The 23,417-nt window shown below is 42.5% G+C and overlaps 1 protein-coding gene across 7 annotated transcripts in view; it reads right to left on the bottom strand.

Moving 5' to 3' along the window:
• Positions 1 to 18,065, bottom strand: part of STK11 (serine/threonine kinase 11) — a 138,175-nt gene extending 120,110 nt beyond the window's left edge. Inside the window, exons 1-3 of one of the 7 annotated variants that reach the window (XM_070745072.1) lie at positions 17,637 to 18,065; positions 16,923 to 16,995; positions 15,294 to 16,459 (exon numbers count right to left, since the gene is read on the bottom strand). In XM_070745072.1, coding sequence (XP_070601173.1) covers positions 15,294 to 15,583 — 290 coding nt within the window. In that variant the 5' untranslated portion in view covers positions 15,584 to 16,459; positions 16,923 to 16,995; positions 17,637 to 18,065. Of the gene's footprint in view, positions 1 to 15,293; positions 16,460 to 16,922; positions 16,996 to 17,632 lie in introns of all 7 variants that reach the window. The other 6 variants (XM_070745080.1, XM_070745063.1, XM_070745089.1 and 3 more) reach the window with 6 other exon arrangements.
• Between the last annotated feature and the right edge of the window lie 5,352 nt (positions 18,066 to 23,417).

Below are 23,417 nucleotides of genomic sequence, written 5' to 3'. Positions count from 1 at the left end.
ATGACATTTGCTCAAAATGTCCCCAAAGCCTTAATGTTAAACTGACAAAGAAGGAAGAAGGAGAAAAAAACAGCAGCAGTATTTTGATTTGACCACTATCTGTTGTCGAGGGCAGTGTTTCCCAACCAGTGTGCCGCGAGACATGGTCAGGTGTGCCGTGAAGAAGGAAGCTCAGCTTCTGGTCCCGCAACTTTTTGCTGAGAGCGCGAAGAGCAAAAGGTTGTGAGACCGGAAGCTGAGCTTCCTTCTTTGCGCCTTCCAAGTTTTCCGGCAGCTGTAGCGCCCTGCCGGGCTGGAGTTTCCCTGGCAGCGGCAGCAGGCGAGCTTTGGGGCCTAGTGGGAGGGCGGCGGCAGTAGCGGCACCGGGCAGTAGCCGTGGGGTGGCGGCAGGGTGGTCAGCTGTGAGGCGGAGCTCCGGAACGGAGGCACTGACGGCGGCGGCTGGACATGTTGCTGTACGTCGTACATGCTGGCATTGCGTGGCTGGCACTTGCCTGCTGGCAGGACCGGGACGGAGGCTCCAGCCCCACGCCTATGCCCAGCGCAATGCCAGCATGTACGGCGTCTAGCAACATGTCCAGCCGCTGTCGGTGCCTCCGTTCCGGAGCTCCGCTGCACAGCTGACCACCCTGCCGCCGCCCCACGGCTACTGCCCAATGCCGCTGCTGCGGCGTGGTGTGCGAAAAAGAGAGAGAGAAAGAAAGAGAGAGATAACAAGAGAGGGAGAGAAAGAGAGAGGGAGAGAAAAGGGGGAGAGAGAGAAAGCAAAAAAGAGAGAAAGAGAAAGAGAGAGAAAGAGAGGGAGAAAGGGGGGGAGAGAAAGAGAAAGCAAGAGAGAGAGAAAGAGAGACAGCAAGAGAGAAAGAAAGAGATAGCAAGACAGACAGAGAAAGAGAGAGAGAGAAAGAGAGAGAGATAGCAAGAGAGACAGAGAAAGAGAGAGAGGGGGGGGAGAGAAAGCAAAAGAGAGAGAGAAAGAGAGAGAGAGCAAAAAAGAGAGAGAGAAAGAGAGAGATAGCAAGAGAGGGAGAGAAAGAGAAAGGGAGAGGGGGAGAGAGAAAGCAAAAGAAAGAGAGATAGCAAGAGAGAGAAAGCAAGAGAGAGAGGGGGGGAGAAAGAGAGAGAAAGCAAGAGAGAGAGAGAGAGAAAGAGAGACAGCAAGAGAGAAAGAAAGAGATAGCAAGACAGACAGAGAAAGAGAGAGAGAGAGAAAGAGAGAGAGATAGCAAGAGAGACAGAGAAAGAGAGAGAGAAAGATAGCAAGAGAGGCACAGAGAGAGAGAAAGAGAGATAGCAAGAGACAGATAGAGAAAGAGAGATAGCAAGAGAGAGAAGGAGAAAGAGAGAGATAGCAAGAGAGACAGAGAAAGAAAGAAAGAGAGAGAGAGCAATTGAGGGGGGAAGGAGGGAGAGAGAAAGACATGGAAGGAGAGAGAAAGAGAGCAAAAAAGAGAGGAAGGAAGAAAGGAAGGAAGAGAGAAAGAAAGAGGGATGGAGAGAGAGAAAGAAGGGAAGGGAGAGAAAGAGGGAGGGAGAGAGAAATAGAGCGAAAGGGAGGAAGAGAAAGATTTTTTTTGTCCAAACTTTTTTTTAGCACCCCCACCCCCACCCCCTGCTCAATGTTCCCCAGGATTTTGAAAATATGAATAATGTGCCGCAGCTCAAAAAAGGTTGGGAAACACTGGTCTAGGTCAGTGTTTCCCAACCTTGGCAACTTGAAGATATCTGGAAGTTGAAGTTGAAGAATTCTGGGAGTTGAAGTCTACAGTAGTGCTGCTGGGGTGGAGGAGGAAAACATAACCAAAGATGATTAAGAAAATGTTTATTGTAACTGGGCGAAAACTCGTAAACACCCAGTGTGTCTCACTAGGTTGGACGCACTTAATATCACTTAAATCTGCACTTCAAGGATATTGCCCTCCCACGTAGGGCAGAATTAAGACAGCCCTAAATTGGCTGTTCACCTTCTTGCATAGAAAAACATAGACCCTCCTCTGAAACGCCAGTCTACAAAACAGGCGACTCTGTGTTCTAATTCCGCCTCAGGCACAATAAACCAGCTGGATTACTTTAGGGCTGGTTATTCTCTCCCAACCCAATGCATAGGGTTATTTATTTTTAGGGAAAATAGGAGGCAGAAGGAGTATTATATGTGTCCACCATCTTAAATTATAAAGTACAGGTAGTCCTTGACTTACGACAATTCATTTAGTGACCATTCAAATATACGATGGCACGGAAGAAAAATGATCGTTTTTCACACTTACAATATATTGTAGCATCTCTACGGTCACGTGATCAGAATTCAGACCCTTGGCAACTGACTCATATTTATGACCGTTGCAGTGCCCCAAGGTCATGTGATCGCCCTTTACTAACTTAACTGCCACAATTCACTATAGCAAGAACAATCGTAAATTGGGACAAAAATCACTTAATAAATGTTTCATTTAGCAACAGAAATTTTGGCCTCAATTGTGGTCTTAGGTTGACATGTAATGCAGGATAAAATTTTAAAAATCAACCCGCAAGCCATTTCTCTATAAGCATTCTTTATGGCAAGAAACAGAAATTTCAGAAGAGAAATATAGCGTAAGGTTTAGGTTTAGGTTTATTGGATTTATATGCCGCCCCTCTCCGCAAACTCGGGGCGGCTCACAACAATAATAAAAAACAGTACAGTACACAATACCAAATCCAATGCCCACCCATCCAGTTCCAATTTAAATTAATAATCTCATAAAAAACAGTATATATAAAAAACAGGCACACAGTCAATCAATCAACAAAACAACATGGGCAAGGGGGAGGTGTTTTAGTTCATAGAAACATAGAAACATAGAAGTCTGACGGCAGAAAAAGACCTCATGGTCCATCTAGTCTGCCCTTATACTATTTTCTGTATTTTATCTTAGGATGGATATATGTTTATCCCAGGCATGTTTAAATTCAGTTACTGTGGATTTATCTACCACATCTGCTGGAAGTTTGTTCCAAGGATCTACTACTCTTTCAGTAAAATAATATTTTCTCATGTTGCTTTTGATCTTTCCCCCAACTAACTTCAGATTGTGTCCCCTTGTTCTTGTGTTCACTTTCCTATTAAAAACACTTCCCTCCTGGACCTTATTTAACCCTTTAATATATTTAAATGTTTCGATCATGTCCCCCCTTTTCCTTCTGTCCTCCAGACTATACAGATTGAGTTCATTAAGTCTTTCCTGATACGTTTTATGCTTAAGACCTTCCACCATTCTTGTAGCCCGTCTTTGGACCCGTTCAATTTTGTCTATATCTTTTTGTAGGTGAGGTCTCCAGAACTGAACACAGTATTCCAAATGTGGTCTCACCATCATTCTATATAGTGGGATCATAATCTCCCTCTTCCTGCTTGTTATACCTCTAGCTATGCAGCCAAGCATCCTACTTGCTTTCCCTACCGCCTGACTGCACTGTTCACCCATTTTGAGACTGTCAGAAATCACTACCCCTAAATCCTTTTCTTTTGAAGTATTTGCCAACACTGAACTGCCAATACAATACTCAGATTGAGGATTCCTTTTCCCCAAGTGCATTATTTTACATTTGGAAACATTAAACTGCAGTTTCCATTGCTTAGACCATTTATCTAGTAAAGCTAAATCATTTACCATATTACAGACGCCTCCAGGAATATCAACCCTATTGCACACTTTAGAGTCATCGGCAAATAGGCAAACCTTCCCTACCAAACCTTCCCCTATGTCACTCACAAATATATTAAAAAGAATAGGACCCAGAACAGATCCTTGTGGCACACCGCTTGTAACCTGACTCTGCTCAGAATACTCGCCATTAACAATAACTCTCTGATGTCTACGCTTCAGCCAGCTGCAAATCCATTGAACTATCCAGGGATTAAGTCCAATCTTCACTAATTTATCTATCAGCTCTTTATGTGGAACCGTATCAAAGGCTTTGCTGAAGTCCAGGTAGGCAATATCCAGGGCACCACCTTCATCCAACACCTTTGTGACATAGTCAAAGAAATCAATGAGATTAGTCTGACATGATTTGCCTTCAGTAAAGCCTGACGGCAAAGGTGGGTCTTAAGGAGTTTACGAAAGGCAGGGAGGGTGGGGGCAATCCTAATCTCAGGGGGGAGCTGGTTCCAGAGGGTCGGGGCCCCCACAGAGAAGGCTCTTCCCTTGGGTCCCGCCAGACGACATTGTTTAGTCGACGGGACCCGGAGAAGGCCAACTCTACCAGACAGAACCCATTAGTACTTCATGAAAAGTGTTTGGAAACTTCAGATCGTGCAGAACGCAGCCGTGAGAGCCATCGTGGGGCTTCCAAGATTCGCCCACGTTTCTTCAACACTCTGTGGCCTGCACTGGCTGCTGATCAGTTTCCGGTCACAATTCAAAGTGTTAGTCATGACCTTTAAAGCCCTACATGGCATTGAACCAGAGTACCTCCGGAACCGCCTGCTACCGCACGAATCCCAGCGACCGATAAGTCCCACACAGTGGGCCTTCTCCGGGTCCCATCGACTAAACAATGTCGTTTCGCGGGCCCCAGGGGAAGAGCCTTCTCTGTGGCGGCCCCAGCCCTCTGGAACCAACTCCCCCCGGAGATTAGAACTGCCCCACCCTTCCTGTCTTTCGTAAACTACTTAAGACTCACTTATACCGCCAGGCATGGGGGAGTTGAGACACTTTTCCCCCAGGCTTTTTTTTTTATACAGTACTTTGTTTTATGTTTGGTATGAATGTTGCTGTTTGGTTTTTTAAATAATGATAGGGTTTTATATGTTTTTAATATTAGATTTGTTCCACTGCTATATTGTTTTTATTCCTGTTGTGAGCAGCCCCGAGTCTTCGGAGAGGGGCGGCAAACAAATCTAATAAAATAAAAAATAAAATAAAATAAATGAAGTCTGTCTGTCTTTATGTCAGAAGAACCTGCAAAGCTAACCAAAGGTAAAATCCTATTAATAGTTTATTTCTATTACCGGTACAGTACATGTATTTTATCCAGAAGCAGAATTCCACTTAATAGTACAGTGGTACCTCTACCTAAGAACGTCTCTACTTAAGAACCTTTCTAGATAAGAACCGAGTGTTCAAGATTTTTTTGCCTCTTCTCAAGAACCATTTTCTACTTAAGAACCCAAGCCCGGTAAAATTTCCCAGGAAATTTGAGAGCGGCACAAAGGCCTGGTGGGTTTCCTGCCATTCCCCCTTTAAACCTCTGCCAGCGTCCAGAGAAAAGAAACGCTCCCTTCACTGTGGGCAGCCCAGAGCAAACAGAGCGTTTTCCTTTCTCTGGACGCCGCCTCAGAGTCCCTCTTTTTTTTTTAAGCCTTAAAGTTTTGGATTTTTTTGATTCCCTTCACCTCACCTTCTTCCTTCGGCAGCGATTCTCCTCCTCCTCTTCTTCTTCCTCCTCCTCCCACCCAAATTCTGAGCTTTTATTTCTTTCCTAATGGGTTTGCACGCATTCTTTGCTTTTACATTGATTCCTATGGGGAAAATGGCTTCTACTTACAAACTTTTCTACTTAAGAACCTGGTCACGGAACGAATTAAGTTCTTAAGGAGAGGTACCACCATACTTGTACAAACTAAGGCCACGTTCAAATGAATAGGCAAAATTCAGCAAATGTTTTAAATTCTGTAACTATACTCAGTTAAAAAGGAGTTCAAAACAAAAGCCTTCCCTTTGAGGAAACTGAGCTGAATGCTCTAATTAGATTCTTGATTTTGGAAGCAGAAAGACTGCCTCACAGTAGAATTCACCAAAACGAAACGCTAATAAACAAGAGGGGGGGAAATGCATCGGATTTAAATTTGGCAAAACCTTTAAGTGAAATGGAAATGGAAAGGAAGGGGAAATACCAGAACAATGGGCAAATAAAAACACTTAGAACAATGTTTCTCAAACATTGACAACTTGGAAGATATGTGGAGATGTGGACTTCACCGCTTGCTGGGGAATTCTGGAAGTTGGAAGTCCACGTATCTTCGTTGCCAAGGTTAATGGTAGAATATTCAGCACCAGCTCCTTAGTTACAAAGCTTCCCTCGGCTCTGTTCAAATTTAGAACTGCTGTTCTAGAACTATTTGATGACTACCCAAGAGTTCCTTGTAATGTTTCCCTTTATTTGCCATAAGGTTATTTCCAAATGGAAACAGACTGTTCTGTTCAGGCTTGCCTAAAACTAAAGTAACGAAGGCCACACACCATTACAAAAAAACAAAACAAAACAAAAACCCAGGAAACTTTGCATATTCTACAGGATAATATTTTATCTCACGTTTTTGGGAAGCAGCAGAAAGTAGTAGAAAGGATATAAAGCAAATGTGTAAATAGGTTTGAAAACCAGACTGGATGGAGAAGGAGTTTTGTGTGTCAATATGTGATGCTCCTGGATAGTGGGAGAAAGTGGCACACATGAAACTCCACTTGTGTGGACAGGGGAGGTGCTCCATTCACATGAACAAAGCTTCACACATGAACGCAAGCGCCTACTTATCACACGAGGGGAGCTTTGCGTGTGAACTCACAAAGCTTCCTTTAGTGACTGTTCAGTTCCAACGGCACAGGGGGGGAAAAAAACAATTTTTCACACCACCATTGTAGCATCCCCATGGTCATGTGATCAAAATTCAGACACTTGGCAACTGAGTCATATTTATGAAGGTCGGCAGTGTCCCCGGATCGTGTGATCCCCTTTTGTGACTGTCTGACAAGCAAAGTCAATGGGGAAACCAGATTCAGTTAATAATGGTGCCAAGACAACTAGACACAAGAACAGTTTTTTTTTCCGAACGCCATCACTCTACTAAACCAGTGATTTTCAACCTTTTTTGAGCTGCGGCACATTTTTTACATATACAAAATCATGGGGCACATTGAGCGGGGGGGAGTGGGTGGGGGCTAAAAAAAGTTTGGACAAAAAAATTCTCTCTCTCTCTCTTCCTCCCTTTTGCTCTATTTCTCTCCCTCTTCTTTCTCTTCCTTCCTCTCTCTCTCCATCCCTCTTCCTTTATCTTCCTTCCTTCCTCTCTTTTTTGCTCTTTCTATCTCCCTCCTTCCCTGCCTCTCTTTCTCTCTCTCTCTCTCTCTCTCTTGCTTGCTTTCTCTCTTTCTCTTTCTCTCTTGCTTGCTTGCTTTCTCTCTCTCTTTCTCTCTCTCTCTTGCTTTCTTTCTCTCTCTCTCTCTTGCTGAGCTTCGCGGCACACCTGACCATGTCTCACGGCACACTAGTGTGCCACGGCACACTGGTTGAAAAACACTGTACTAAACAAATAATCCCCTCAACACTGTCAGACTTTCTACTAAATCTGCACTTGTATTCTACTAGTTTTTCTCATCATTCCTTTCACCCATTTCCTCCCATGTTGACTGTATGACTGTAACTTGTTGCTTATATCCTAAAATTTTTATTAATATTGTTTCTTCATTGCTTATTTGACCCCTATGACAATCATTAAGTGTTGTACCTCATGATTCTTCATAAATGTCTCTTTTTCTTTTATGTACACTGAGAGCATATACACCAAGACAAATTCCTTGTGTGTCCAATCACACTTGACCAATAAAAATTCTATTCTATTCTATTCTAACTTCACAACTGTACTGATTTCACTTAACAACTGTGGCAAGAAAGGTGGTAAGATGGGGCAAAGCTCGCTTAACAACTTTCTTACTTAGCAACAGAAATTTTGGGCTTAATTGTGGTTGTTAAGTTAAGGACTACCGGTATGAAAAAACAAGAAGATCGTTTTGCATATCCCTGCCCATTACCAATTACGGCAATTTCCTATCTCTGAGTTATCCACTGTTAAAGAAGATAACAGGGTTAATACCCTCACCTGTCCATCACACAAACACAGGAAACAGCCAACATTCTTGGTATCTGTCTGTATACACACGTCTGAAGGTCATCGGCCTTTGCTCAGTATAATCTACATGATACAGACAGGAAAATTTCCCCCTCCACACTGAAGTGATAAGCAGATCCCCAAATGACTTTAGTTAGGGATAGGAATTGCAGTTTGCTGATCTGTGCCTGTTTTATTCTTTTTTAATGGCTCGTCTCAGTCAGCCAGATGTTCAGACTGGATCTGACATTTTTATGCGCCTTATCAGTCCTTCCCAATGACCCGGGATAGGCAGATGTTGATCTCATAGTGTTAGAGGTATGGTTGAAAGGCGTAGCTGTTCCATGTCAAGCTGCCTTTTGCAATCAATCAATGGTGATTTTGTCAATCCCGATGGTCTTCAAGTGGTCTATGGCAATTTGTATGCCGCCCCGAGTCTACGGAGAGGGACGGCATACAAATCTAAATAATAATAATAATAATAATAATAATAATAATAATAATAATAATAATAATAATAATTTGCCACAGCCAACCCAAGAAGAAAGGATGCAAAGAGAGGGATGGAATGAGATGCAAATGGCAGAAATTAAAATATTGAAAATAAAAAATAATTATTTTTAATAGAATTGTTAAATTGTCTTGCAACGAGTTGTCCCGTGGTGAGTTGGCCATGGCAAGTTGTCCCATTTTGGTTCAAGTGGTGCCCCAGTTGCTTTGACACTGCACTCAGGGCACCCATTGCTATTGGGATTACATTTGCTTTTTTAAAAAAAAACATAGTTGTCCTATTTCTGTTTGCAGGGCCTTCTGTTTTGTTAACTTCTCCAGTTCCTTGTCTTCTATTCCAGTATTTCTCAACCTTGGCAACTTGAAGATATCTGGACTTCAACTCCCAGAATTCACCAGCCAGCATTTGCTGGCTGGGGAATTCTGGGAGTTGAAGTCCGGATACCTTCAAGTTGCCAAGGTTGGGAAACACTGTTCTATTCTGTTGTTTCTAGGCACTGGCTGTCCTGTCCACTATCCAAACTTTTTTTGTGTGTCTTATTGATAATTGTCAAGTGCGGGGGGGGGGGTGTTAGGTGACAGGTGCCTGTCTGCTTGGATTGTAAAGTTACAGAGCACTTAAACTTTTTCATTTTCTATTATTATTTTTTATCATCATCGAATTTATTTATCGCAATTCAAGGCAATTCCATGCTTAGCTGCATTTTTTCCCTTCCAATTCAATCATGTCCAATTTTCAGAGACTGCCCAGATAAGTCCCTGCAATTTTCAGGGGCAAGCTCCAGTGTGTCCCAAGCTTTGCATTATGAAGAGCATCCTAGCAGATTGCTTTGCCAGTCTTAATTTAAGAAAACATATAAGGTTTTAATTATTATTTTTTAAACACTAGCATCCACTTTCTTTGCTGGGGAACAACAGGGAAGCTGTGCGACAGGGGAAAGGCTGCATTTACCCAGAGTTAATTTTGGTAAGGAATAAAACCCTTCATGGCATCGGACCAGAATACCTCTGGGACCGCCTTCTGCCGCACAAATCCCAGCCACCAGTTAGGTCCCACAGAGTTGGCCTTCTCCGGGTCCTGTTGACTAAACAATGTTGTCTGGTGGGAACCAGGGGAAGAGCCTTCTCTTTGGTGGCCCCGGCCCTCTGGAACCAACTCCCCCCTGATATCAGAGTTGCCCCCACCCTCTTTGCCTTTCGTAAGCTCCTTAAAACCCACCTCTGTCGTCAGGCATGGGGGAATTGAGATATTCCCTTCCCCCTAGGCTTATAAAAAATTTATGCATGGTATGTCTGTATGTATGATTGGTTCCTCAAATTGGGGTTTCTTTTTAAATTAACTTTAATATTAGATTTGTTTATATTGTTTTATTACTGTTGTTAGCCGCTCCGAGTCTACGGAGAGGGGCGGCATACAAATTTGATTAATAAATAAATAAAATAAATAAAAGACCTGGTCATAGTTCAAAAGCAGCACATTTTGGGCAGCCTATACAAATCAGACTCCTCCAACAGGTGCTGGTCACCTATGCCCAGATTAGCCATGCTGGCTGGGATTTCTGGGAACTTATCTTCACTTGGATAAGTTTTAAGCTGTTTTAAATCCATGTTTTTATTCATGTATTAATGTGTTTCTTTATGAGAATATAAATCACCCAAGACACAACAAGTGAGATAGGTAGAAGGAAGAAATTCTTTTTAAGTTTACTCTACAAATCTGAAGTCAAATAACAACATGCTTTTAGTGGCATAGGTAAACTATCCCACTTGTAAAATCTTGCTGTTTAATTTGATTTATTTGATTGTTTAATTTGGGTTCATTTTATTTGCTTAAAAAAAAAGCCTCCCATCAACAGAACATGCCTTTCCATGTGAACTGGGATCACCCAAAGCTATACAGATCCACGTTTTGATCAAAATCCCTTCCTTCTGCATGAATATGACATAGAACTATAATTTATGCAGGGCTTTATGAGGTGGTATAGAAATTTCATAAACACTATAGATTCCAGATCAATTCACCCAGGTGACTGTCCTATAGGGTAGCGTTTCTCGACCGTGGCAACTTGAAGATGTGTGGGGCAGATTATCCTGCTGGAAAGGAAGAAGATCTGGAAGTTAAGGATGGACCATAAGACCCTCTGTGATCCCCCCAATGAGCAAGCTAAGCAATGGCCAGTCTTTTGCCTCTCTTCAATAATTTTTGATTGAGAAAGCAGGAAATCTGTGGGATTCTGTTCCTAACTCACGATTATAATGGCTGCATAGCTAGAGGTATAACAAGCAGGAAGAGGGAGATTGTGATCCCCTTATATAGAGCACTGGTGAGACCCCATTTGGAATACTGTGTTCAGTTCTGGAGACCTCACCTACAAAAAGATAATGACAAAATTGAACGGGTCCAAAGACGGGCTACAAGAATGGTGGAAGGTCTTAAACATAAAACGTATCAGGAAAGACTTAATGGACTCAATCTGTATAGTCAGGAGGACAGAAGGAAAAGGGGGGACATGATCAAAACATTTAAATATGTTAAAGGGTTAAATAAGGTTCAGGAGGGAAGTGTTTTTAATAGGAAAGTGAACACAAGAACAAGGGGACACAATCTGAAGTTAGTTGGGGGAAAGATCAAAAGCAACGTGAGAAAATATTATTTTACTGAAAGAGTAGTAGATCCTTGGAACAAACTTCCAGCAGACGTGGTTGGTAAATCCACAGGAACTGAATTTAAACATGCCTGGGATAAACATATATCCATCCTAAGATAAAATACAGGAAATAGTATAAGGGCAGACTAGATGGACCATGAGGTCTTTTTCTGTCGTCAGACATCTATGTTTCTATAACCCTATCAAACCTCTGCAGAGCAAGCATAATGCACCCCAAGCGTTCAGCTTCAGTGTATGATGACCCCCACAAAATAGTTACAGGTGATGAGGGGTTTTCCCCCCAACAAGCAAGAAGAGAGAAGCAGCAATAGCAGCAAGCTGCAGTCATAAAACCCAGAGCTTGCAGCAGACCATCAGTCAACTTGCTGTCTTGCTTTGAACCAATTAAAGATCAGTGAGGTTTATCAGACTGTATGAAGGGAGGCCATGAGTATCGTTTGCAAAGGGCATCTTGCTCAGACACCTATAAGTCCTAGACAGACTTAGTGTCTCTTCAAGATTGGCACAGCGAGCTTCCTTAGCTCAGGAATATGAGAAAATGCTAAGAGTTGCAAGCAAGTGTGACAGAAATAGCAGCATCTGTTTAATGATGGCAATTGGGACTGAAATCCCATCGCCAAATGACGCAGTCATAAAACGCAATGCCACTGGACCGTGCCAACTTACTTACAGCGGCAGTTCTGACCATTGCGACTTGGTTGTTAAGCACAACATCACACAATCGTCATTTGCAACCTCCTGCCAGCTTCCTCAGTGCCTTCACTCCTTAGAGGTCAGCAATAAAAGACACCAAAGGCGACTGCAGGTCTGTGGGAATGCTGCAACCGTTGTTTGTTATTGCACGCTGGTGCGGTCAAGTGCCCAAACCATCCCATAATTGCGAGGACACTGCAACGGTCACAACTTTGAGGACTGGTTGCAAGTCTCCCCTTTCAACACTGTTATTATAACTTTGAACGGCCGCTGAATAAATGGTTGTTAACAGATGACTCTCTGTAGCAGAATGTCATTTGTGGGCAGGAGGATAAATGCAGCAGAGAATTCATGAGCTTTGAGATTTTACAATCAGGGAAGTCTACTGAGATGCAGGCACCATAAATGTTTTATCATCATTGGCCTCACCTATGGGGAACCTTTCCAACAACCTCATTTGTCCTCTTGCAAAGCCAAACTCTTTCAGCTTTCTTCCACCTGGTATTTTCTATTATTTCTCACTGAAAGTAAATCTCCGAATTCCCCTCCTCTATTAGAAAAGCCACTATACAGATAGTCCTTGATTTACAACCACCATTGAGCACAAAATTTATGTTGTTAAGTGAAATGTTGGTTAAATGAGTTTTGCCCCTCTTTATGACCTCCAAGCAGGGAGTTGGACTAGAAGACCTCCAAAGTCCCTTCCAACTCTTCTGTTTTGTTCTGTTCTATTTAAAAGCAGGGAAATAGCTCTATGTATGGCATACAAATCCAATAAATAAATAAATAAATAAATAAATAAATAAAGTTGTGACAGTGGCAGTCTTCTTTGCAACAAATTCCCGGGTGAACTGACCCCTAATAGTGCTGCACTATTTTCCAAGAGTAAGAAGAACGGAGCATGCCTCATTCCAGCTCTCCCCTCCCCAATTATTTTTTTTAAGGTTCTCGCTACAGGCTACTAAATCAAAACAGCTGCTCTCCAAAATCAAGTCCCCAAAGGCCAAATCTTGCAGAGAGGGACTTGCAAAGGAGTTACATATGTGTAACGCAAAAGGACAGATAGACACTTTTGATACTTATATTACCAAGCCTAGCAAACTATGCTTTCAGAACACCCGGCCAATCAGATATCGTAAGACAGCCATGGTGGTAAAAAAATTCAGAAAACTGAATTCACAACTTTTATCTTTCATGAACTGCAGCCAGCTTTATCAGATGTAAAGAATGGCTAAGTATCAGTTTACTAAAGCTCACCATAGAAAGCTTATATCTTTTAATAACATTTGTCAAGCCGGAAAAAGATACTAGACTCCTGATTTTTGGAGGCAATTCGAGTGAGCTGTGTTACCCAAAATGTTTCTGAATATTGTGTTTTATAAACTTGTGTGTATAACTTCTGGATGCCAATATATCAACCTCGGAGAGAATCCAACTCATTGCTTGGGAACTATTGCTACAAAGAATAACTCAGCTATGTAAACCATAAAGCAAGCAACACAGAGTTTTTAGTCTACCACAGAGAGCAATTCCTAGAAAGGAGACCTTCACCCAGGTCAGGCCTGTACACAGATTGCACCTATTTGGTGGAAGTAAACAGTGTTCTTATCACTACAAGATTAGACAATGTAATTTACATAGGCTGCCCTTGGAAGAAAATTGAGAAGCTGCAATTAATGCAAATCACTACTACAGCATGCATGCTGGGGAGCAGTACTATCAGGGGTGGATTCTGGTTTTCTTCATTGCTGGTTTGTTCCTTGACACACCCCACAGGCGCATTTGTGGCCCACATGCGCATTTGCACTGCTAAAAAACCAGCTTTTGCACATGAGCAGAAAAAACAGCTTCTGCGCATGCAAAGAAACAAAAAAAGAACATGGTGGCACCTATGGCACCACCGAGAGAACCGGTTTGAGGGCATTGCAGAGCTAGGTTGCTGCCAGTTCCAGCAACCCAGGCCGCCAAGTTACTACCGGTTCCATAGAAGCGGTCCAAACCAGGAGGAACTCACCTCTGGTAGTATAGTAAGGATATTGTATTTTTGACACAACACTGGCTTCCCATAGTTTTCCATAGTTTTAGTCTAAAAAGCTTTTTATTGTTTGCTTACTTCACATTTTAGGATTGCTTCTTCCAAATTGCCCTATTTAGAGCATTTCATTCAGGATAGGGATATTCACCCATCTCCTGACAGATTTAAAAGGGTTTGATAGCCCTGAGATAGGGACTTTTTAGAGTAGCCACCACACCGCAGAACAGAGGTCTTTAAACTTGGCAAATTTAAAACTTGTGGACTTCAACCCCCAGAACTGAAGACCACAAATCGTAAAGTTACCAAGTGTTTTAGAAGGACCTGCTCTGAGAGACCCAGCTGGCAAACCTTTGGAAGACAGTACACAGGCAGTCCTCGACTTATAACAGTTCATTCAGTGATCATTCATAGGTACAGATTAAGGCTGAGATTTATGCTAATTAACCTTATGTTTGAATTGGGTTGAATTAGGTTCATTTGTACTATTTACAGTTACGAGTTAGTTCAACAAGACAGTCATAAAAATCAAGTCCAATAAAAAGCAATAAGTTTAAAACAATGTAAAATTGTACTGGTTTGATATGCTAAACAAACGCACAATTTCAGTCCTCTCGCTTCCTTGTGTTATTTCTGGTTAAAGCTGGAAAAAAGTTGTGGGCAATCACTCTTCCATGATCAAACCACAAGACATCTGGTCCAGAAAAGTTAGCCTACATTTGTATTAGTAAAACACTGCCTTTGGAAAAAGTGATAAACATGGCAACAGAAAAATGTTAATTTTCAAATTTTAATTTGGAACATGGATGTCCTCATATGTGAACTTTAGCAGCATTAGGGAACTGCATGCAGGCAACCCAAGGAAGATGCAGCATATAGAGCCAGTATGGTGTAGTAGTTAAGATACTGGCCTAGAAACCAGGGGACAGAGAGTTCTAGTCTTGCCTTAGGCATAAAAGCTGGGTGAGTAACCTTAGGCCAGTCACCTTCTCTCAGCCCAACCCACCTCACAGGATCGCTGTTCTTGTGAAAACAGGAGGAGTGAGGATTATTTATACATTTGCCACCCTGAGCTATTTTTTTAAAAATACCTGGAATAAATAAGAGTAAATAAATTAAATATTTAAATAAAGTAAAAATTAAATGTTCTTGCAATGCTAGTCAATAATGTCTTCCGGCATCCTTTTCTTATTCATAATCTTTCCTCCCGTTTCAGAGCCCAACAAGATGCCACTGACATATATGTTAATATTTAATGTCACTCAGGAAACTTTCTAAACAAAAATCTAGGATCAACAACCACAAACTTATAATGGCTTCCACTCTAACCCCTACCTCAAATAGCTATTTCCTAGGGCTCCCCACTGGCAATGTATACAATGTTCTCTGGCAGCAGCTTTTTCTCTTCTTCACATTTCACATTTATAGGTACAAATGTTACGTTGTAAATGTTTATTTAGTTCCATTTGTATGTTATGAAATCCCCTCAGCAAGTATTTGTTAAGTACACGCAAACACTTACTTTTTAACATTGGCTTCTCCATTGGGGATCCGTCGCAGCTTCTTCTTCTTAAGGATTTTGACAGCTCTCCTGCAGAGAGTTTCAGAGTCCAGCATCTCTTTGACCTTGCCGTAAGACCCTTCCCCAAGAAGATCCCCCATCAGATATTTGCCTATGAGTTTGGCCCTTTTCCGCCGCGGCTGGTAGATTACTTCCGTAGAGTCAATTCGGTGGATGAACGTGTCCATGCCCACTGACATCAATTCACCTTCCACAAACATGCCCAATTGCTGAGGCTCCTCTAGATCCATCTTGATTTTTTTTCCCCTAAGCAGAAATGTGTTATAAATCCAGTTCCTGATATATCCAATACTTTTTGTGCCCAAAATCTTTGACTGGGAGGAGGAAAAAAGTTTTCAGTGGAGGCAAATAAAAACTTTCCAAAAGACTGTATAGTTTTAATTTAAAATGAAAAATAAAACCTATGAGAACTTTTCCATCAACTTAGAGGGATCCTACAGAGATCCAGCACCACATTCCAACTTATAGTGCCTCTTTTAAAAGAGCGTGCGTGGGGGGGCGGAGGGGAGAGAAATCAATGCAGCTGTTTGCTCAATTTACACTTAGCTTTAACTTTTTGATCTTGTCCTGCTACTCCAAGTCTTTGAAATCAGTTTGTCTTCCTTAGTAAGTCCAAACTTTTTCTTTCCTTGTGACCTAAGTCATCTTCAAAAGACTGTCCACATTTGAAATCAAAATATCAGAATTGCTATTTTTTTAGGGGTGTGCCATTGCTGAGCAAGAAAGACAGCGCCTGTTTCCAAAGTGTGGTGTGGAAAATTGAGACGTGACTTCTGCCCTCGCCACCACAGGTACAACTTGATTGAAGGATCCTCTCAGCCGTTGGGAAGCTGAAACCAAGTCTCTTTAAAGGAATTTTCAATACTGATTTTAACGGCTTCTTTTTCACCCTTGACAAAGGTTCGAGGCCTTCTGTATCTAGTAAGGGGCATCCTTCAACCACCTGGGGTCTACCTGACACATGATGTGTCACCCCACTGCTTCAGATATCAAGGCAGGCAGGCAATGCAAACCTTACTCAGTTTTCCCAGTACTGCGGACCCACCATAAACGGGGCTGGATTTGATTAAGATATCTTGAACACTTCTTCAGATTAAGCAAGTTCCCTGGGAAAGGGAAAGAACTTGTAAGTTGTTTTTTAATTTGGCAAAAATCTATACTTTAAATCATCAATTCAGAAATCCAACTTCAGTAAGCACACTTCAAATTATTTATTAATACCTGGTTCTGGTCTGTCTTGCTATTAAAAATAATAAGCTCCCTGTGTCACTTTTTAAGCTAAATATTTAAAAATGACCTCAATATGCCTGAGTGTCAAAAAAATGCTATTCCTAGGTAACAGTAAAAAGAAACCAGCTCCTACTCTTAACAAGCAGGTAAAGTAACAAGTAGGTTAACAAGTAGGTTCCCATAAAGTCAGAAAGCAAGGCACATGTCAAACATGTGAGGAAAATGTAAGTACACTGACCCTATCTTCTTTCCTGAATATGATTTTTTTTCGGTGACTTGTTATCCCCGCCAATCATATCAATAGTAATACAAAAAGATGCCCTTATATACAGGGCTTACCTTTCCCCAAGTTTAAGGCGGTGAGATATCCCTTTTTGCCATAACCCGACTTAGCAGGAAATATAACTGCCCTCTAAAAAAAAGAATAATTCAATTAATGACTTTCTTTACAATTGAGTGGATGCCATGGAAATCATCAGTTTTTTATATCCAAAATACACACTTGACTCCAAAGGAGAATGCCCGTTCTTTTTGTTTAAAAAAAAACCTCAAGAAAATTTATAATACTTTTATCTGCCTGCAAAAGAGAGGTCCAACTGAAGGGATTCTTAAAACTGAACATGTTAAAATAACAATTTGGTGGTGTTGGTGGTGTTTTTTTAATGATTGCTCATCACTATCCATCTCCCATTTAGAAAGAAAGTAAGTAAGGGGCTTTTAATTATAACTTTTCTATTTCCAGAGAACAGTTTGTCTCATCCAAGAAGAGACATTAATAGGCATCTCCCACCCCCCAAAAAAGGGAATATGCAGATTTTCCCCTCTCCCTGCACACAAACGCGCAGAACCTTAAAACGTAGGAAATTGGAGGGCAAGTGAAAATATTTCCTTTCAAAGAAGGGTCTTTCCCCCCTCAAATTAAGGGGACTCAACTCACAACCACCCCCTTTCCCCCCTTCTTAGGCTTCCACCTCTCCCCTCAGCACACACATATACAAACACCGCCCACCTTTCCCAAATTAACCCCCCTCAACCTCCCTGTCACTCACTCGCCTGAACGCCACGACAGGGACGGGCTTCTCCTCACTGTGGGGGTCTTCCCTAAAAGGCTCCCCCCTCCCACTTCAAGAAAGAGAAGGCCGCAGCGTCTCACTTCATCTGAGAGACAGACAAGACAAGGCAGGCAGACCCGGGAAAGGGAGCCGCTCTTCTTCTGTAAGCTTCCCTCCAACGAGCCCAACGGAGGAAAAAGGGGGTCGCCTCCCCACCTAGGTGCAGCGTCGTCGGAGGGGAGCCTGTTTGCTCCTCTTTCTCCCCCAACGTCAACCCAACGTCGCCCTCTCCTTGCCTTCCTGCCGCCGCAACTAACACGCCGCCGCCATTTTGTTTACCTCCCCCTCTTGCCCTCCCCCCCTGTGCGCGCCCTCATTGACGCTCAACCGGCTCCTTCCTCGCGCATGTGCGCCCGATCAAAAAAAAAAAGGGCGGAGCGACGGCCGACGAGGAGACTCCCCCTCCCCTCCCCGCTCGCTCTTCTATTTTTTTTTTCTTCACCCTGCCTTCGCCTCCCTCCTTCTCTGATTGGTTCGAAGGGTCCCCTAAGGAGGATCTCCCACCTCCAACCCCTCCAACGTCCGGAGGAGAGGGCGGTGACTTGGAAGAGGGCGGGATTTTGACCGAAGGAGGCGGGGCGCAGAGGAATACCGGTGGGGAGGTGGGGTTTGGAATGCAGTAATGGAGGGGTTGTCATGGCGACGCCGCGCCGAAGATGCCTTCTCCAACCTTGCGCCTCCTGGATTAATCCTGTGGCCTGTAGCAGGATTAGCAATATGGAGTCCCGTGTGGATGGCTGTGTCATAAAGACAGGAGCCCCATGTTCACACTATTAGTTGAACTATAATTTATCAAACTACCAAATAGTTCGGTTCACACAATGCACTCTGCCAAAGCCAAACCATCCTTTTTAGGCCTCAGTGTGTTGCAGGGGCTCAATTGACATGGGAAAGAAACATTGTTCACACACATCATGATAAATCTGGGAATCCTTAGCTGCAGTTTATGGAATAAATGACAGAACTGTTTTTGTATGTTACACCAAGACACTGATGTCCAACTTTACCCACTTTCATACTTTTTATTTATTTATTTTGTCCAATACACAATACATAGAAGAGAATAGACATGAGGTAATATATATAAAGAAAAATATAAAATAGAGGAGAAGATATATGAAAGGAAGAAAATATATATGATATCTGAGATAAAGGAAAGACAATTGGACAAGGGACGAAAGGCACAGTGGTGCACTTATGTACGCCCCTTACTGACCTCTTAGAAACCTGGAGAGGTCAATCGTGGATAGTGTAAGGGAGAAATGTTGGGGGTTAGGGGTTGACACTATTGAGTCTGGTAATGAGTTCCACGCTTCGACAACTCGATTGTTAAAGTCATATTTTTTACAGTCAAGTTTGGAGCGGTTAATATTAAGTTTGAATCTGTTGTGTGCTCTTGTGTTGTTGTGGTTGAAGCTGAAGTAGTCATTGACAGGTAGGACTTTGCAGCATATGATCTTGTGGGTAATACTTAAATTGTGTTTTAGGCGTCGTAGTTCTAAGCTTTCTAGACCCAGGATTGTTAGTCTATTTTCATAGGGTATTCTGTTTCTAGTGGAAGAGTGAAGAGCTCTTCTGGTGAAATATTTTTGGACGTTTTCAAGGGTGTTGATGTCCGAGATGTGGTATGGGTTCCAGACAGATGAGCTGTATTCTAGGATGGGTCTGGCAAAAGTTTTGTAGGCTCTTGTGAGTAGTGTGAGATTGCCGGAGCAGAAGCTACGTAGGATTCTTTACTTCAACTCCCAGAATTGTCAATAGTGTTGGCTATTCCTGCCAGTTTGGTGTCATCTGCAAATTTGATGAGTTCCCCATCTATCTCCTCATCCAAGTCATTGGTGAAGATGTTGGGGTATTCCACTTCATATTTCTCTCATGTAGATGCAGTTCTATTGAGGACCACAAGTTGAGTGAGTGCGGTTGGTCAACCAATTTTGAATCCATCTGTTGCTGTCTAACCCACATTTTTGTACTTTATCTAGTAGAGGTTATGACCTACTTTATCAAATGCCTTACTGAAGTCCAAGTAAATTATATTGACAATACAGTGGTCCCTCTACTTAAGAACTTAATTCGTTCCGTGACCAGGTTCTTAAGTACAAACGTTCTTAAGAAGAAGCAATTTTTCCCATAGGAATCAATGTAAAAGCAAATAATGCGTGCAAACCCATTAGGAAAGAAATAAAAGTTCAAAATTTGGGTGGGAGGAGGACGAGGAAGAAGAGGAGGAGGACAGTCACTGCTAAAGGAAGAAGGATGAGGTGAATCAAAAAAATTCCAAAACTTTAAGGCTTTAAAAAAATAAGAGGGACTCTGAGGAGGCGAACATGTGCCTCCCACACACCCGGTGCGAGGCTGCCTCCCATACACTGTGCCAGAGAAACCCAGGCGGGCGAGAGGGAGGAACCTCCCGCTCCTTTGACTAAAAGGTTGCTGTTGCTGCTGCTGCTGCTGCTGCTACCTGCTTCCTCTTCCTTCCCATGCTGAAGGGCTCCCCTGTCCTCTTGCTCGCTGGCTTTGTAGTCGGTGCCTTTCCTTCACTGTGGTGACTCCTCGGTTTGGCTGAAGCCGAGTTGATCCAGCCGGGGTAAAGCGTCCCCTTTTGCCTTTCCGCGCCCAGACGCTCCGGGAGGCAACCTCGCGCCGGGTGTACAGGAGGCAGCGCGAGGGAGTCACCACAGCAAAGTGGTTTATTCCCTCTCCAAGTGCCCAGAGAAAGGAAAACACTCCGTTTGCTCTGGGCTGCCAAAGCCTCCTTAAGCGCCACTGAAAGTCTCCTCTGGCAGCCCAGAAAAGCCCGAGATGGCCAGGGGAATGGCAGGAAACTGGCCGGGCCTTCTTGCCGCTCTCAAATTTCCTGGGAATTTTTTCTGGGCTCAGGTTCTTAAGTAGAAAATGGTTCTTAAGAAGAGGCAAAAAAATGTTGAACACCTAGTTCTTATCTAGAAAAGTTCTTAAGTAGAGGCATTCTTAGGTAGAGGTACCACTGTATTCCTCTGCTCCATTAATTTTGTCACTTTGTCAAAGAATGCAATAAGATTAGTCTGACATGATCTGTTTTTGACAAACCCATGTTAATAATAATAATAGTAATAATAATAATAATAATAATAATAATAATAATAATAATAATAATAATAATATAAAAATACAAGAAAGCCTCCTGAACCCTGGGGAGAGGTAAAAACAGCCCAACGGGCCTACTGGAAATCCAGAGGCTTCAGTGAGGCCTGTACACATGTGGAAATTTGTAACAATTTTTCCCATAGGAATCAATGTAAAAGCAAATACAGTGATATCTCATCTTACAAACACCTCGTCATACAAACTTTTCGAGATACAAACCCGGGGTTTAAGATTTTTTTGCCTCTTCTTACAAACTATTTTCACCTTACAAACCCACCATTGACACTGGGATGCCCCGCCTCCGGACTTCCGTTGCCAGTGAAGCACCCGTTTTTGCACTGATGGGATTCCCATGAGGCTCCCCTCCATGGGAAACCCCACCTCCAGACTTCCGTGTTTCTGTGATGCTGCAGGGGAATCCCAGCAGCACAAAAACGGGTGCTTCACTGGCAATGGAAGTCCAGAGGTGGGGTTTCCCAGCGAGGGAAGCATCAGTGAAATCACAGCATCGCAAAAACACAGAGGTGGGGTTTCAAGGACTTCGGTGTTTTTGCGATGCTGCAATTTCACTGATGCTCCCTTCGCTGGGAAACCTCACCTCCGGACTTCCATTGCCAGCAAAGCGTTCATTTTTGCACTGTTGGGATTCCCCTGCTGGGATTCTCCTGCAGCATCGCAAAAACACAGAAGTCCAGAGGTGTGGTTTTCCATGGAGGGGAGCCTCAGGAGAATCCCAGCAGCTCAAAAACCTGCGTTTCGGCTGGCAAGAGGGGTGAGTTTTGGGCTTGCACGCATTAATCACTTTTCCATTGATTCCTATGGGAAACATTGTTTCGTCTTACAAACTTTTCACCTTAAGAACCTCGTCCCAGAACCAATTAAGTTTGTAAGACATGGTATCACTGTAATGTGTATGATTGGGGAAACCAGAGGGAGGGTGGAGGCCCTGTTTCCTCCCAGGAGATTCCTAGAGAGGCCCCACAGCAGCTTCTCCCTGCATTTTCCGGTTACAGTTTCAGAGGCTCTGGTTTGTAAGTGGAAAATGGTTCTTGAGAAGAGGCAAAAAAATCTTGAACACCCAGTTCTTATCTATAAAAGTTCGTAAGCAGAGGCATTCTTAGGTAGAGGTACCACTATATTGAAATCTGTACGACGTAAATACAGTACATTATGATTAAATTTGTCTAATTCCTGGTAACTTACTTGATTTTAATGACTTTTCAGATAATTAAGGATGGATGCACCGCTATCTACAGTGACCCTATCCCCTGGTGCTGCCACATCAATTATCCACACTTTCTCCTTTTCAATTAATTACATCTGGTGTATTATCTAATGGCATTTAAATTTGGAAATTTCATAATATTTTAACCTCATTCTCAACTACTTTTTTAAAACAACATTCACACCACGTTTTCATTACGGGCATATGGTAGGTTTTTTTACAGATGTTCCAGTAAATAATTTCAGCAACTACTGGTATGTATTCTGTTGTTTAGAATCACTTTGTGCAATCTTCTTGCACAAGCTGGGTTACTGTTTCTTCTACTTTTTTGCACAATCTGCACTTTGAATCATTTGGCTTTTTTTTTTTTTAGTTCTGGCTTTGACGGCATTAATTCAAACAGTTTACTCTTGCACAACCAATATAAATTTCCATTTTTTTGTTCCAAAATTATAAGGCAATGTAAACCATTGCCCTATAATTTTGTATTATTTAATGATAAAAATAACTGCAGTGATTTGTTGCACAGTCAGCAAAATGTTTGGCCTGGTTTGGGCATTTTTGTGCAACTATCAAATCTTTGCCAAGGACCTGAGATACCAAATGTTGTATGATATCCCAGCAACCAAGGTCAGAGGGGATCCTGGGAAATTGAGAACAACAGAGTTGGAACTTGAAAGGGAACTTGGAGGTCTTCTAGTCCAACCCCCTGCTTAGGCAGGAAATCCTCCACCACTTCAGATAAATGGTTATCCAACATCTTCTTAAAAACTTTCAGTGTTGGAGCATCCACAAATTCTGGAGGCAAGCTGTTCCACTGGTTAATTGTTCTCACTGTCAGGAAATGTCTCCTTACTTCTAAGTTGCTTCTCTCCTTGTTCAATTTCCACCCATTGCTTCTTGTATTGCCTTCAGATGCTTTGGGGAATATGCTGACTCCCTCTTCTTTGTGGCAACCCCTGAGATATTGAAAGGCTGCTATCATGTCTCCCCTGGTCCTTCTTTTCAATAAACTAGATATACCCAGTTCCTGCAACCGTTCTTCATGTTTTAGCCTCCAGACCCCCAATCATCTTTGTTGCTCTTCTCTGTACTCTTTCCAGAGTCTCAACATCCTTTTTGCATTGTGGCAACCAAAACTGAACAGATTTGTTGTTGTTGTTTGTTTGTTTATTTATTTATTGTTAGAGTTGAAAGGGACCATGAAGGCCATCAAATTCAACCCCCTGCCCAAGCAGGAACCCTATAGCACACCAGTCAAGTGGCAGTTCAATCTTCTCTTAAAAATGTCCAGAGTGTTGGAGTTCACAACGTCCACTGGTAGGTTGTTCCATTGGTTGATCGCTCTGACCGTCAGGAAGTTCTTCCTTA

The sequence above is a fragment of the Erythrolamprus reginae genome, chromosome 1 (assembly GCF_031021105.1).
Source record: "Erythrolamprus reginae isolate rEryReg1 chromosome 1, rEryReg1.hap1, whole genome shotgun sequence".
In the NCBI taxonomy this organism is placed as follows: Eukaryota; Metazoa; Chordata; class Lepidosauria; order Squamata; family Dipsadidae; genus Erythrolamprus; species Erythrolamprus reginae.
This window is presented reverse-complemented; position numbering and strand designations above follow the sequence as displayed.